Here is a 16,518-nt window from a genome sequence, read left to right on the forward strand (position 1 = left end):
GAATTGGATATAATTTTTGCATTTTTAAGGGTCGGAACCAATCCGATCCGCACTTTTCTATATATTAGATATATCCGTAAAACAGAAACTTTATTTAAAAGCATATTTCAATATAAAAAAATTCAATAAATCCCTTGTTTACACTTTTAAATTTATTTAATCTTAAAATATTTTTAAACAAAATTTTCTAAAATAACAAAATAAACCATAACTGGAGGATCTCACCACAACTGAACAGGACCAAAGAAAAGTAAACAAGTATAATTCATGGTATCTAATTATTTTAGACAGAAACAATAACAGCAACATCACACAACAACTAAACAAGTAAGATTACAGAAAACTAAAATATAAAATGCTACACTATTTTAGATTTCATACTTCTGAGTTTTATATACTCTGGTGGTACTAGCGTTGACTTAGAAACTGTAAAAAATAATTATTAGTTTATATCTACAACTAATTCACAATTATTCACAATTCACAATTCAATTAGTTTAGAAACGGCCAAAAACAATTATTCACAATTCACAAAGTAAATGATCTTCACAAAATTCAAATGATCTTCATAAAAAATATTACTTGAAGTCCTGAACAATAAAGTAGAGGACGTTGATTCGCTGAAAGAAGGACGGCGAACCGACGAGAATGGAGGATGGCGATGCGACAAGGAACTGAGTACGGCAAAGTGCCACGAAGGGCTTCCTCTGTCACTGTGAGTGACCTTTCCAAACGTTTTGGTTTTAAATTGCCCATTTCCAAAGTTCGCGATGTTCCATGGCAATCACTTCCGTTTCCTTTTTCTTTATAGGCACCTCAAAAATCTGTTAAAGCAATTTTATTTAAACGTTACATTAATCATTTTTATTCTGTATTAAACAAATTCTTGAATTTTAACTAATGGAGCCTTGAGCTTTTCTTGTTATTTCTAGATAATATTTGAAAACTTGCTCTTTTCATGCTTTTATCCTTTTTATTATTAACTTCTTAAGCTGTTATGCTTCCAGCTAGCCAAATATATAAAGATGTTTTGTTTAGCTTTTGTAAGTTTATGTTTGAAGTGGTTATTAACCAGACCTTAAAAAAATTGAAAGATGGATCAATCTGAAAAGCAAAGTCATTTGGAGCTACAGGAATCCAAGTTGGCAAAGTAGTTTTCAATACATGATTAATTGGGTGAGATGAACTATAAATATTTAAGATCCACAGTCTTCTTATTGGCATGACTTCAATCTGAGTATGTGCATGTGTGGTTGTTTACCTTGTTATGTATGTGCTTTGCAGGTATCTAGAAATTCTAATTGATCCTAGTTATCGGTAATACTGGTATAAATTTTGGTGAGTATTCATATCATCTCTTGAATTATTTTTATTCTATGAAGTCAATTATGATAACTAATCCGACCCAATGGGATAAGACTTTGTTGTTGTTATTATTGTGAAGTCAATTATGAATTACATGTTTATACTCCCATGCCAGATGATGAAGAATCAAGACAATGCTTTCTTGCGGGTCTAGTAATTAGAATCTTGAGTATCGGATTTTGTTGACATTCTCTGAAATTGCTTTTCCTCAATTTAGCTTTATTTTTCAGTCAACTAACTCTCTCTTCTTACAATAACTAATTCAACACCTCAAATTAGAGATGTACAAAAATTCTAGGTGCCTACTTAGAAAAAAGAAATATCATGAAAATTCGTAAATATTTTTTAATAGTTTTTTGGGAAAGTCTATTATGTAAAAATTTGTTGTTTTGGTTTTAACGTTGTTTGGTGTGCAACAGATGGTGTTGATACATGTGCAATCACCCGTAGATTATGGGAAGATGACAGCCTTATTAGTGTCTTGAGCACTGACAATTCCAAAACTGATGAAGAACTACTTAAGATGTCTCAATTTTGGGACATTGTTGGAAAGCATACGAACATTAAATTTTTCTGATATTCTTCAAACATGATATATGATAGGACCTAGTGGCATCGTTTGATCCATATAGCAGACCCCATTTAATGAGAAAAGGCTTTATTTTTGTTGTTGTATGAAACTACATGGATCATAGATGCTTTTTCATATTTTTAGGTATTGATCTTATAAGCAGAGTATCATGCAAAACTCCACATGAATGGGTTGATAAAATAGAGCAAAAACTACTGGTATTACTATTACATCCTTCTTTTTTGTATAATATTGGTAATTTAATATGCCCTTCATTCTAGTTTATGCATTATAGGTTGTTGCTTATGATTTTGGAATAAAGCAAAATATACTCAGAAGCCTCGCATGTTATGGCTGCAAAATCATTGTTGTACTATGTACATGGCCAGCATCAGAAATTTTGAAGATGAAGCCAAATATGGTACTTTTCATCAATGGCCCTGGAGACCCTTCTGATGTTCCTTATGCTATCGAGACAGTAAGGGATATTATAGGGAAGGTGCTTGTCTTTGAAGTTTGCATGGGCCATCAACTGCTTGGCCAAGCTATAGGAGGCAAAACCTTTAAGATGAAATTTGGTCATCATGGAGAAAATAATCCAGTTCGTAATCTTTGAACAACGCATGTTGAGATTAGTGCTCAAGTATGTGGCTCTTGGACTACTCTCTCGCTTAAGTATGTGCAATGAATGTATCTGAATAGATTGATTTTACGCTATATAATTCATATGGAATGTTGGCACTACCTTGCTTTCATCTTAAAAATGAAAGTAAACGAGACACAATGAAATCTTACGAGTCTTCATATGAAGTTGATAGTTGAAAATTGTCAAAAGATTTAATGTTTAGCTAAATTACAATTGAATAATTTTTCAAATATCAACATCTATCTCATGAAAACAACTTTGCATGCGAGTTTTCACCTTACGTTTACACTATAGTAGTGGCAATTTGTAGGGGTGTTCAAATCCAAACCGATCCAAATTAAACCGTTAATTCAATCCAATTCAAACCAAAAACCGATTAAAATCGCACTAATTCGGATTTGATTGGATTCTAATTTTTGCAAACCGCTGGATCGGATCGGATTTTGGATCTGCTTTTCATAACCGATCCAATCCAATCCAAACCGCACAATGTATCATAATATTATTATTTTTTATTACATTTACAATTATGCTTATAACATATTCAAATTTTTATACATTTTTATATTACTCATGTATTATTATTATTTAATAAATATTTTATGTTCAGAATGTTATTCATTTATTTATTTTAACTAACCTATAATTTTATTTCTATTATTATGTTATCGTTATCTTTTTAAGATATTGTTGAAACTTGTTATGTCATTGTTGATTATTTAAAATTTGATATTGAGACTTGTTATATGTATTTAATTTTTCCAATTTATAAAACCGTAAATCCAATCCAATTCAAACTGCTTGAAATTGGAGCAGATCGGATCGAATGAGTTTTTGACTCAAAACTGATCCAAACTGCACCGCAAACACCCCTAACAGTGTGAATGGAAAAACCTTTTTTAGTTTGTAAATCTGCTTTAGGAACTTAGTCTATGTCTTTATCGTATACAAATGGTTAATTGTTATTGTATGTATAATCATAAATTACTTTATAAACTGGCAGAATCACAATTATGCGGTTGACCCTGCCACATTGCCAGAAGGAATGGAGGTTACTCATATTAACCTCAATGATGGAAGCTGTGTTGGTCTTCCTTGCTCAAAGAATAATGTCTCTCCAGTACCACCTGGAAGTATTCCCAAGGCCCCATGATTTGGATTACGATACGAGACTAGCAGTTTCGTTATTTTTTTTTGGAAAAAAGACAAATAGGTTCCTAACTTTGCAAATTTTTGACAAATATATCTCTGACAAAATTTAAATACAAAAAGTCCCTGACTTTAACAAACGGAGGACAATTCAATCCTTCCATCTATTTTCCTCTCATATACGAAAGGGAATTGGCTGACGTGATTGAAACGGTGTCCAGGTGTCCGTTACGGTGCCACGCTGGAAGAGGAATAAAGTTCTAAGGACAAATAGGTCCTTACTGATGAAAACGACGTCATTTTCATAAGGTAGCCCATTTTTATTAAAAACCTTTGGGAACACAAAAATTACCATATACTACCCTAACCCCTTCATCAAGCCAAAGCTTCCTTCCCTCTGAAACGAAACTGAAGCGTCATCGAAGAAGGTGAAGTAGGAGAGACTTAGTTCGTATGCTGAAGAAGTTCAGTCATCAATCAAGGTAAGCAAGTCCACAACCTTCATGATCACATTCGCATTAGGGTTCCATTTAGTGTATGGTGTGATGCATGCAAATGCATTATACTATGGTTGCTTTCTGTTTCAGTCTATTTGAAAAAAGTTATTGTGTCCTCATTTTAAAGTTTCTTAGGGTTCTATGCATTGTGGGTTGATTTTGTTTTTGTTTGAAAATTATAGATGACTGATAGATATGTAACTCCTGTTTTTTACCATGGAGGAAAGTTTGTGAGGAATGGTGATGGGAGACTTGTTTATGTAAATGAAAAAGTAGAAAAATTTTGTGAGATGGACATAGATTTTATCAACTTTGGTGATTTGGTGAAGTTGTATGAGGGTTTAGGATATCCTGGCTACAAGGCAATATACTGGTTTGACAATACGGCCAGTGATATAGAATCTGGGTTTCATCGCTTAACAGGGGATAATGGGATTCGTGAATTGTGTGACAATTTGATTAGGAATGAAGAAAAAGATGAGTTCTATGTTTACTTTGATCATGTTGTTAATGAACCTGAGTATGTAGAAGAAACATGAGGCAGGAATGCAGGAACTGGGAATATTGAGTGCATAGAACTAGATGACATCTGTGATAATCTGATGACATCATCATCTGATGACGGCTACAATGTAACAAAGCACATGAGGATTTAGTTGTCTTCGTTATGAATGATGAAGGATTTATGTGTCTTCAATAAAAAACTTAAAGGATTTATGTGTCTTCAATAGAAAAGTTAAAGGAGTTATGTGTCTTCATTATAAATGTTGTAGGCTGACTAGAATACACAATAGGTAGCTCCAGTTAAACAAGCACACGACACTCCAATTGTCCCAAATCAAGTCTTGCCATGCCTATCAGCAACTCTAGCAGAACCAGCTGTACCAACAGAAACAACTCCAGCATATGCAATATCATTCAGCCAGGCACCAATCAAGACAACAAAACATACTGATTCCAAAGCACCAGCTAAATTTAGGCCAAAGCAACCAATCAAAAGGCCACCTGCACCAACTACAACTTAGACTTAATTTGCTCCACCAACTTCACCAAGTGTGACAACAACATCGAGTAGAGGAGTATCAAAGGAGACATTGGCAGCAACAAGTTGTGCCACAACAGGAATATTCAAGTTTATACCAAATCCAGGCTTCAAGAACCAGAAAAAGTGACGTGCTTGTTGCTGACTTATTTTAGAAACAAAAATTAGTTTTTTGCTGCAATATTTGGTTGTAATACATATTGGCAAACTTTCTTTTAGCCAATTTAGTTGCTTTTGAATTAGTATTTTGGAATCCGAGGGTTGATATACTTGCTACATTTTCTTATCCTAGACGTTATTATGTTATGGTATGACAATATTCCTATGTTTTGGTTTAGGTTGAATGAATGAATTATTGTTGATTGAATGAATTATATATGGCTTGTTTCTGGCTTAGGTTTATCTCTTGAAAATAAACATTAATTTACACGCATTCTATATCTATTTCAAGCCAACAAGATATGGATAATTCAAATCTTCTTTCTTTCATTTATATTAACCAAAATAGTTAACAGATATAATTTATTACAATCCACATTTTTTTATTATTTTTCATACCCTAAATAAACAAAGACCAACAACTACAACAATCAAGCCTAGGACTATGACCCAGAAGTTACTACTTTTCTTATTCTCTAGGTAAATTATTTTTTGCTCTAGATCATCCATTCTGTTCTCCAATTTTTTCTTTCCAAAATGTTCTTCAACATTTAAGCTCTGATTGTTACCCAATTTCTTTGTTGGCTCCATGCACCTAATTCTTTCAATATGGTCATCAACCCACACAAAGAATTTGTAATATGGTTGTTTCACCTAAATCAATTCAGATAGTATAAAAATATGTTGGTAAAAAAAAAACTCTCAACTTCATCCATATACATGAAAATTTGTGAGCTTACCTTGAAGAATGGGCATCCGAAAAATAGTCTATTTGGGTTGGTATTTGTCTTTGACATGTAAAATATCGCATACATCCCGCAGAAGTATTTTGGAGCGATGCAATCTTTCTCATCCCCAGCTTGAACTGAACATGGAGGTGCATTTACAATCGAGCCTTCCTGTCGTCTGCCACCATCCCGCATTGTCTCGTGATTGATGAGCTTCCATAACTGGCCATCAATATAAGCAACACCACCATGAACAAATATGAACAACTGCTGCGTATGTTACTTCAGGAAACCCAGTTTGGATCTCATTAGAGTTACCTTATGAAAATGACGTCGTTTTCATCAGTAAGGACCTATTTGTCCTTAGAACTTTATTCCTCTTCCAGTGTGGCACCGTAACAGACACTTGGACACCGTTTCAATCACGTCAGCCAGTTCCGTTTCATGTATGAGAGAAAAATAGATGGAAGAATTAAATTGTCCTCCGTTTGTTAAAGTCAGGGATTTTTTTGTATTTAAATTTTGTTAGGGATGTATTTGTCAAAAATTTGAAAAGTCAGGGACCTATTTATCTTTTTTCTTTTTTTTACTTTTAATTTAGATCTGACGAATAATAGATAATGATATGGGATTTTTTGACGAAGAAGAGAAGCTCTACCTGGCTCATAGTGTCATGAGAAACTGTCTCAGACTTATTCAATTGTGATAATCCTTTTATGCCTTAACATCAGTTGTATATTTAAGAATAGGCTTATAAGAGGTCAATTGATCTCAAACAATTTTAATTTGAGCAAGAAAATAAAAAATTGTTTATCCATGTTCTTGCTTAAAATTATGAAGCTCATTTAGCAGTTGGTATTAATGAGAGAAATAAAAAATGAAGTAATATTTTGCCAAATAATTTCACACCTCTTTCTAAAACACTCAAATTATAAATGAATGTTTCAAGTAAAAATGTTGAGAAACCAAATGATAATTTAGTGTTTTTTACTATCCCAATCTTTTAATTTTTCTTTTATCAGCATTTTTAGATTTGGAAGTCTTATCTTTTGATCTTTTAGTCACAGTTTGCTTAACAAGACACACAACATCACCATTCACATAGTGCTATATTTTGCGCCCTTTAAGAAATTCTCTTATAACTTTAACCCAATAAGTATAGTTGGAGCTATTAAGGATAATAGGAATAGGCTGAAAACCTATAATTTTTCCATAATAATAGATACAAAGACAAAAAAGGAAAGAAACTATAAGATTGGAGCAAAAATCGAAAAAATAGAAGACAAAATCGAAAAGAGCTTACCAAAAAGCATTAGGATGAGCTCAACTATTTGCCATGTCAGTAGGGGGCGAACACGTGGCGACGCTTGAGCGGAAGAAGAAGACACGTCAACCCTGACTCAGCAGGATGTGGAACGCGGTTCAACGAATAGGTCAAGCCGGACGAGACGTATGTTGGTGGGAGGCGTGGATCCTGGACACCTAAGGCGATTTTGGACCATTGATTGTGGTCGTTGATCTCGGTGTTAGATGCATTTAGGGCGATCATTAACTTTACAATAGCGTGTGGCAACGCATCCGACAATTTCTAGTGACGAGACGAAGATGATGGTATGGTTAGTGATAAGACAATGTCGAAAAAGTGATAAAAAAACAAAAACAAAACACTGTCGAAAGAAAAAAAAAAGGACTATGGACTAAGTTTTATGGAAAGAAAATCCTATGCTCTTGATATTATGTTAGAAATAAGAGAGTAATTTAAAAAAGGTATTGTGCATTATTTGAGAATGATATAAATGATACAATATATAAAAATATATAGGTATTAGAAGAATTAAAATAATAAATATACAGATATATTAAATAATTTAATTGATGTTAATTGATTTTAATTATACTCTAATAATAAACAAATAAAAATATTTTTCTCATGTGATATACAAATATGCTTAATTAATTAATACAATTAATGAGATGAATGTTAAAATATTGCTTAAACTTCATTATTCAAGAAAAAAAGAAAAAATAATTAATCGGGACCCTTTTGGTGCATAACGGGCCATAAACTCAATTTTTTGTTTTTATTTTTTATATTGATATATTTTAAACAATCTTATTATAGTTATATTTTTTATATTATATATTATTTTAACATTAATATTTTTTAATAATTAATATTTTTGTTAATTAACAAATAATTAATTCACAACAGTTATATTTTTGGCCAATTTTACGGTGTTTATGAGTTTTTGTTCAAATATTGCCTAACTTATTTTTTGTAGTAAATTTTAATTTTTTAAAATTATTTATTTTTATATCTTTTAAATAAAATAATAATTTTTAACCTTTTTTAATAAATAGGTACCACATTATAGGTATTATAATATTCACCTATATTTTTATAAGGATGCATTTGATGTATTAAATTAATAAAGTCATTGAAATTGGCTTTCTATCGAAGATAATGGGAAAGCTTCCAGTGTGTTTGGTGAACAGTGAGCACTGAATAATGGACTTTTATATTTTGGTCCAGAACAATTGCCTTATTCTTTAAGGCCTTTTCTATTGGGCTCTAGTTGAACTTGAGTTGTTGCCCAACTACTTTGTTTTCCATTTGTGACATTATAGTTTTGCTTAAATAGACTGCACGAAGAAATATGGATTGGCAAATTGAAGTTATCAATTATCATCATGACCCGGACTCTAATATAAAACTACTTTAAAAAAGTGCAAACAAAATAAAAACTCCAAATATTTTGATTAGAAAAGAATGAACAAATGTATACATAAAAGATTAAATGGTGAACAAAATTAAACACAAATTATTTAACAAGTCAAGTGTACACATGAATTCTACGTTTTACTGGTTACATCTACTATTCCATCAATAGAAATGTGTTGCCGTTAATAGAACTACATAAGTGTTACGTTTTTTTTTTTTTCATTCTAGTACTATATGATGAGTACTATGGCTATTTGGTAATTAGGTGAATATTTAATTAATATATTTAAATTAAAGTTGAGATTAAAACTTCTTTACCTTCATCCACCTTTTCTTCTTTCATGACCAAAAATTGGAGAAACTATGAAACCCTAACAAAGAAGAATAACCTAATTCCAAATTTTATTTGTGAACAATTACCATAAGCAACAATAAAGCATAAATGTTTAATTCTAAGCAAATATCCTGTATTATTTTTCTAACACATTTTATTTCTTCAATAATCTGAGTAATTGTGAATAGTAATTTTTTCGCATATATTTTCATTCTTCTTTAATGTACTAACAATAAGTTCTACTTTTTGGAACATAAATTTTTCTATGGACTTTTTTTATTCTTTTATAGAACTCTCAAATTTTTTTCACTATCTCCAATTTCATTAGCACATACAAAATTTTTACATCTATGTTAAATATTCTGTGCAATTTGAAAAAAAGCAGAGAAGAAAGATAAATCATAGAACAAAAAGGAATTACAACAGCAACACAACGGCACAACATACCTCCCACGGTAGATATAGAAGAAACAATCTTTTAGGATTTTATTCCGTTCTAAATTTTAATATTATTGTATTAAGTTGTCTTGCCATTATTGTAGTCAGATTATTTTTTTCTTATTTTTTAGTAACAAAGAGGAGTCATGGAAAATACTAGTGCAATTAAGGAATATGGATCTCTTCTTCTATTAAGTTGTAGCATTTTTTTGTCAGGATTTCACAATTTTTTTCTTCCAATTTTGGGTTATAGAAAGAGAGAGAAAGTGTGAAAGTAAAAAAAATTTTTAATCTCAATTTTAGTTTAAAGATATTAAATAAATATCCTTCTAATTACTAAATAGTCACATTACTCACTACCTATGAAGTATGGATATATTACTAAGTTGTCGTGTCTGTCTGCGTGTCGGACACATTTTAGACACGACATTCGTCCGACACACGTATTTTCTGTGTCCAAATGTGTCTTAACAAAAAATGAAAAAAAAAATTCCGGACACACTTGGATACGCCTAAATACTATCACGTATTAATGTGTCTAACCTTATTTTTAACATGTATTCTTGAAATGAGTTTAAAAATAATATATATTATTATTATTTAAAATAAAAATATTTTAAATACTTTTAATAATTAAAAGAAGACATTTAAAACAGGAAGAAGTATAGGGAGCCAATGGAGTATTTATACAATGTGTATAATGGGATTTAGAGATGTTCGATTCAGTAGGATATCAGTTATTTATTATCCCTAGTATCCGGATGGTGGTTATTCTGGATAGTATGAGTGTATTGTGTTTGAGAAATTAGTAATATTTTACTCTGGATGTTCATTTTTTAACTCATATTGGACTAAATAAATAATCCATTGTACACATTGTACAAATAATTCATTAGCTCCCAACGAAATTCTAAAAACAGTTAAAAAATTATTTTATATTTTAATATCAATAAAATATTAAAATATTATTATAATTTATCTAAAAGATATTTTATATTTTATATATATGTTGTATCTTATATCTTATAAAATTTTAAAATTTATATGTCCACATATATCGTGTCGTATCATATTTCGTATCAGTATTAATATTTGTGCATTGTAGCTTACTACATAGTATTAGGGTAAAAAAACACATGACACATGCACAATTCTACCAACAGAGACACACTTTTATTGATAAAATGGTAGATATAACTAACAAACCATAAAATTCATGTATATACTTAACTCATTAAATAATTTGTGCGTAATTTTGTTTACCGTATGATTTTTTATATGCACATTTATCCATGATTCCTTTGATTATTTTCTAATCACCGCGGTAAGTAGTAACTAAATTTCACTTATCAAAAGCTATGTACAAGAAAAAATACATTTGTGCTATATAATGACAAAATATATGTATCTATGATCGACTATTAAACTAGTTGTTCCGCCTGAGACGAACGAACCTATCTATAGTTGATCCAAGCTTTTAACGTTGTATTAATACTTCTTGGTTGAGTTATAGGTCGGCTGATCTTCGAGTAATGCGAGTGAAATATCTACGACCCTCAAGTCAGAAGGAGATTTCAATAATAATAATAATAATAGAAAAAGAGTTCGCTGTTTAGTATATGTTTTTTTTGTTTTTTTAATTCTCTGTAGTTTAAATAGAGGGAAAGGTTGTTGTGCCCAGCTTCTATTATCTTGGCCTCTTCCATTATTTTCCTTGTGGTTGTTTTTTTTGGAGTCTTTCCTTAGTTGTTAAGTGTTTTGTTACCTGATTTATAGTTCACCTGATAGCCGTCTTGTTGATTTTGTTTTCGCAGAGGTTTATGGTCCATCACGAGTAAAATAAAAAATTTGAAAATATGAAATTTTATTAAAATTTTATTAGAATTTAAGGAACTATAATTCAATAATATATTTACATATAAAAATATATTTTATTAATAGTTTTTAGTTTTTATTAATTATAAAATTGGTCGTTAGTTTAATCTCTTCATCGAATTTTAATTGGTTCTTATCTCTGTAGATTTTTTGGGTGAGCAGCTCCTAATTTTAAATTTTGCTTTGTCAGTTGTCACAATCTTTTTTAATTTAAATATTTGTTATGACTTGGGAACATCCCAAAAGACCAGATTTATGGGGTAAAAGTTAAAGTCCTGTTATCTTGTACCTAGAATCTCGTTGTTGAATATTATTGACTTAAGAAGATTTTGATGACATTAACTGAAGGTATTTAATTAAATAATTCCGGAGAGTGAAAGTGTTGATATGATTTGATGATGAAGTGTATCATGTATCAACGGCCACTGCCCCACTTCATGGAGGAGTCCACTCCTTAATACTCTCTTTTCCAAATTCAATCCAAGATAAGGGAAGGGAAAATAAAATCTAATATTTTCTTCTCTTGCGCGAAGGATTCAAGTAAATTCTCTTTTCTTTCGCTATTTTGGGTTTCCCTACAATTTCCCTCCATTTATTTATTCATTATTGCTTTCTCAGATTTTGTAATTCTGGTTAAAAACTGTGCTGCTGTTTGTGTCGTTGTTGTGTTTGTTTAATTTCCCCAACGACATAGTAGTGTTAATCTTCGGGGTGCATTCAATGGCATCCTCGCACTCGGAAGCTGCAAAGATGGAACAAATTATAAGAGAGTTCTTTGCCAAAAGCATTCATATAATACTTGAATCAAGGGCTCTTTCTGTCTCCTCACGTAGTTCCTGTCTTGATCAAGCTATCTCCTCTCCATGTTCTTCATCTTCATCTTCATCCTCCCCCAGTGTGCGCCCCAGGGATAAATGGTTCAATTTGACTCTTCACGATTGCCCTGCCGCCATAGATAACATTGACCTCTCACGCCGCAACAATCTTGAGTTGATAGTCATTGATGTTATTTTAGTGCAAAAGCCTCTTGGCTGGGACCCCATGAGTTTTTCCCCCAAAGGGGTTCTTCCTAGGAGTTCTTCACTCAAGGAAAGATACCCTTTGAGCTGGAATACTGATCATGAAGAATTGGGACTTGACGCAAACACTGAAAAGATTTTAGAGAGATGGGTGGTTCAGTATGAGAGCAGAAAGACAAGGAATTCTAGTTCTGGTAGTAGGAGGTCAAATAACGTTTCTTTGCATGCCTTGTATAAGAAGTCAACTTTACTTCTAAGGTCCTTGTATGCCACAGTTAGACTTTTACCTGCTTATAAGCTTTTCAGAGAGCTCAATTCGTCTGCACAGATTTGTCCCTTTACTCTTGCTCACCGGGTATCTTCCTTTTGTGAGCCCTTCACCCATAAAGAGGAAGCTGAAATGATGAAATTTGGGTTTACCCCTGTGGATACTTATTCTGGTAGGCTGTGCCTTTCGGTGATGTATCGCCCATCCGCATCAGACTTGAGCTCTGAATCTTCAACTCCGTTGTCCCCACAAGTTATAACTGACTATGTTGGCAGTCCACTGGCAGATCCATTGAGGAGGTACCCATCAGGATTGCCATCACATGGCTCTCTGTCGTCATTGCCATTTTCGAGGCAACATAGTTGGAGTCATAACCATTGTAGAGCCTCATCTCCTTCCATTACTTGTTCGCCTTCACCAACATATTCAGAATCGCACATGTCTGTATCTAATGCAAGTTCTCGGCGTTTACCACCTTCAAGTTTGCCCCCTGATCCAACTGAGATGTCCTTGATTCAGAAGAAGAATTCAGGTTTTGATGAGTATTATCCTGGGTCATTATCATCTAAAACGCTTTTACGATCTGAAAGTGCTCCAGTCAGCATACCTAATGCTGAAGCTGCAAATTTCCCTGGATACCACAACAGGCATAACTTGCCGTCAACTCCTCCACTTAGAGGGTTAAGGTGTGTTTCTAAGAATGATAGAGGTGTGAACACAATGCAAACAGGTGCAACAGCTGAGAAGGTATGCTGCATACTAACCATAGGAACTTTTTCGTTGGTTCAAACATATTAGATTTGTTAATAGTCTGTTACACTTTTTGCAGTTATTTCCTCTTGGAAAAGATGAGCCTCGGAAATACTCTGGAATCAAGATATCAGCTTGCAGTTCACCACAGATTTCAATTTCCAGAAGCTCAAGTAGGTCTTATCAGGATGATTTTGATGAAACTGATTTTACTTGCCCCTTTGATGTGGATGATGATGATCTGACAGATCCAGGCAGCAGGTACTATGTGAATTTGCTCAGACTTGCACCTTCCTTTTATGTCAATCTCATACATAAGATATATGCTTTGTCAAGTAGCTTATGGTACCAATAGTATTGTTTGAACTTGTAAAGAAAATAGCATAAGTACTATATAATCAGGGTAACTCAGGTTTATCAGGTGACCTATATGCAACTGGAAGGTCATGTTTGGCCCAAGAAAGTCTAGGGTAATACTAATAGGTTCTTACTTCTTAGTGGATTGGATTTCAATTTTCAAATTATATGCTATGTGAGACATAATACTAATAAAGTAATAATAAGTAATAACCTAATAAATTTGATTAGAATTTTGGGTTCTCTCAAGAATCCTGCTTACTGTAATTCCCCCACACTGTATTTTGGATGCTGGATTCCCTCCCTATATAGTTGCGTTATAAGCATGAAAAAAATGACAATCCAAATACCAGGATGAAAAACTTAGGACGTACATGGATCCATACTGCATGCTTGGTTACTATGTTTTTGAGCTCAACTAATTGTTGTCCATTGAGCTAAAATGGAAAAGATCGAATTATAGATACGAGATAAAAAAAGGGAAAGTAGTATTAATAGTAGTTATTATTATAAATTGGTGAACATCACTGCTTGTGCAGAAAACTTTGCATGTTCTTTTCCTCTTTTTTGTTCTGCCCACTTGCTCCTTCAAATTGTTCATATTTTTAAGATTATATACCAATGAGTAGAGACTGAAATAACTTAGATGCACTGTATATTCTTGTCTATTCTGGCTCATCTTTGAGAGTGTTTCTTTTAATCCGCATTCAGAATTGAATGCTATCTATTCCGGAATAGATTCATCTGGTATATACAGATTGTGAATTAATCAGCTTTCTGGTTCCGCTTTTCGCCCTTTAATGGTGTCTCCTATTTAAATAACTCAATTCAACATTGGTTGCATCCACCCTGTTCTACTACCTACCTTTTTTTGTTGTTGCGCCCGGGGGCGGGGTGAAGGGATTGGTTCCATGAGCTAGCTCGCTGGTATATAGTGTGTGCATCACATCCCATTAGCTGTGTGTGTGTATGTCTACATGTGAATAGGCTGAGTGATGTATCGCTGAGTACAGTGCTGTAAAGTGCAAAATACCACATCGAGTAGTGTTGTATTTGGTATTTGCTAGTTAGAGAGAGACTGGAGAGTGGTTCTCCCCCCTTCCCCCCTCTTTGACTGCTAGCTTTAGAGGTTGGGTTCTCCACTTCGGTCATTCGGATTTGATATTCAATTCAAAACTTAATTTTCATAGGCTTTCAAATTACTAGTTCATGTATGACTTCTTGACAAAGAGTCAGATTTTAAACAATTGTAAATTTTGTAATATATAATATATAATCTGAGTTTTTTTCCTTGGCCTGTTTGAAGTTGTCGGTGACTTTAAATTTGTCAGGTGTACTTTTTTTCTGACGTTAACATGAACCCTTGTGCATAACCAGGGCGGAATCATTTGATCATGGTCATATGGCCGAGGCATTTGAAGCTGGAGGATTCCTTCCCATCAGAAAGTCCCAGGATGCTGCTGTTGGTGCGCTTGTACGTATGCTGAAGAAAGCACCACCTCTCTGGCAAGATTTCTCTACTTCCGAACACTTGTCACACAGCACACACCCCGAAACCTGGAATGCTAACAACATTCAAGACATGAATCAGGTTCTAGAAACACCAGTGCCAGCAAGCATGATGTCTTCTGGGCTCACAGCAACAAGGAAAACAACAAGTGATGCATTGGAAGAGTTTCATGGCTACAGAGAGATGAAAAACTTGTTGCTTACGCCAGGTAGTAAGCCCCAGAAATAGTATACCTGTGGCATTTTTGGTTTCTCTTTTGGAAATGGCAGCAGCTCTTCTGTTGCAGCCCCTTCCCAAACTACAGTTTTGGAGTTCAAGAAGGGAAATTATACATGCTCTATTATGCTTCTGCCTAACAAAGTTCACAGAGAAATGGAATCACTACGAACAAAAATACACCTTTTTACTTAATAAAATTAAGCTAATAGAAATATATGCTCTTTTTCTATTTTGAAACTATGTGTAAATATGATAATTATGTCTAAAGTTTTTTGATCCAGTTGCATGGTGTGCCTTATACTGTGTAACACACATGCAAACTTACTGTATATATAACACGAGGCAGAAGCTTTATTTGCTATGCTATTTGATCTTATTGGCCAATCCTGTACTCAGTTTATGAACTTTGGTAAGGGACTTTCATATCAAAGTATCATCTCTGCTGTTATTATAAGTTTATTTTTTATGAACATCATATTTATCATTTACAAATATATAAATTGTGATAATCATGACATATTTAAGGTGATATCTATAACAAGGGCCATTTTCATAAAGACATCAAAAACCACTTTTCATAAAGATTATGCGGGAGAATGTGATATGTGTCCTCATTTTAATTTTGGTTTATTCTAACCGGTTCTTTTACATAAAAAAACCAGATCAATCTTACTCTACTCATTGAATTGGTTCATTTGGTTCATTCTAACCAATTTTTTTATTTTTACAAAAAAAATCATCTTTTTGGACTAACATAATATTGGGTTTTTTTTCTAGCATATTGGGCTATTTATGTTAAAAAAATGAAAAGAGCCCGAATTAATCCATTACAAATTATTGTGGAATTGCTACCACTAGATATTTTAATA

At 32.9% G+C, this 16,518-nt stretch overlaps 1 protein-coding gene and 1 pseudogene across 3 annotated transcripts; both read left to right on the forward strand.

Annotated features, from left to right (window-relative positions):
• The first annotated feature begins 1,473 nt into the window (after positions 1-1,473).
• On the forward strand, positions 1,474-4,767 carry LOC112795112 (carbamoyl phosphate synthase small chain, chloroplastic-like; annotated as a pseudogene).
• A 6,400-nt stretch (positions 4,768-11,167) lies between these two features.
• Positions 11,168-16,033, forward strand: LOC112797120 (autophagy-related protein 13b). Of its 3 annotated transcripts, none has more exons than XM_025839895.3 (4): positions 11,168-12,066; positions 12,224-13,560; positions 13,643-13,824; positions 15,298-16,033. In XM_025839895.3, coding segments are annotated over exons 1-4 (1,881 nt in total). In that variant the 5' UTR covers positions 11,168-12,065; the 3' UTR covers positions 15,659-16,033. The 3 variants fall into 3 exon arrangements, with proteins under 3 accessions (XP_025695680.1, XP_072091915.1, XP_072091914.1); XM_072235814.1 differs by having other exon boundaries at positions 11,336-12,066; positions 12,221-13,560; XM_072235813.1 differs by having other exon boundaries at positions 11,768-12,066; positions 12,145-13,560.
• The last annotated feature ends 485 nt before the right edge of the window (positions 16,034-16,518 follow it).

The sequence above is a fragment of the Arachis hypogaea genome, chromosome 4 (assembly GCF_003086295.3).
Source record: "Arachis hypogaea cultivar Tifrunner chromosome 4, arahy.Tifrunner.gnm2.J5K5, whole genome shotgun sequence".
NCBI classification, from domain to species: Eukaryota; Viridiplantae; Streptophyta; class Magnoliopsida; order Fabales; family Fabaceae; genus Arachis; species Arachis hypogaea.

What these genes read in the sequence shown, in the direction of transcription:
- LOC112797120 (XM_025839895.3), top strand. An exon ending in CAGGTGCAACAGCTGAGAAG is followed by an intron (nt 13,561 to 13,642) that starts GTATGCTGCATA and finishes CACTTTTTGCAG; the next exon opens with TTATTTCCTCTTGGAAAAGA. An exon ending in CTGACAGATCCAGGCAGCAG is followed by an intron (nt 13,825 to 15,297) that starts GTACTATGTGAA and finishes GTGCATAACCAG; the next exon opens with GGCGGAATCATTTGATCATG.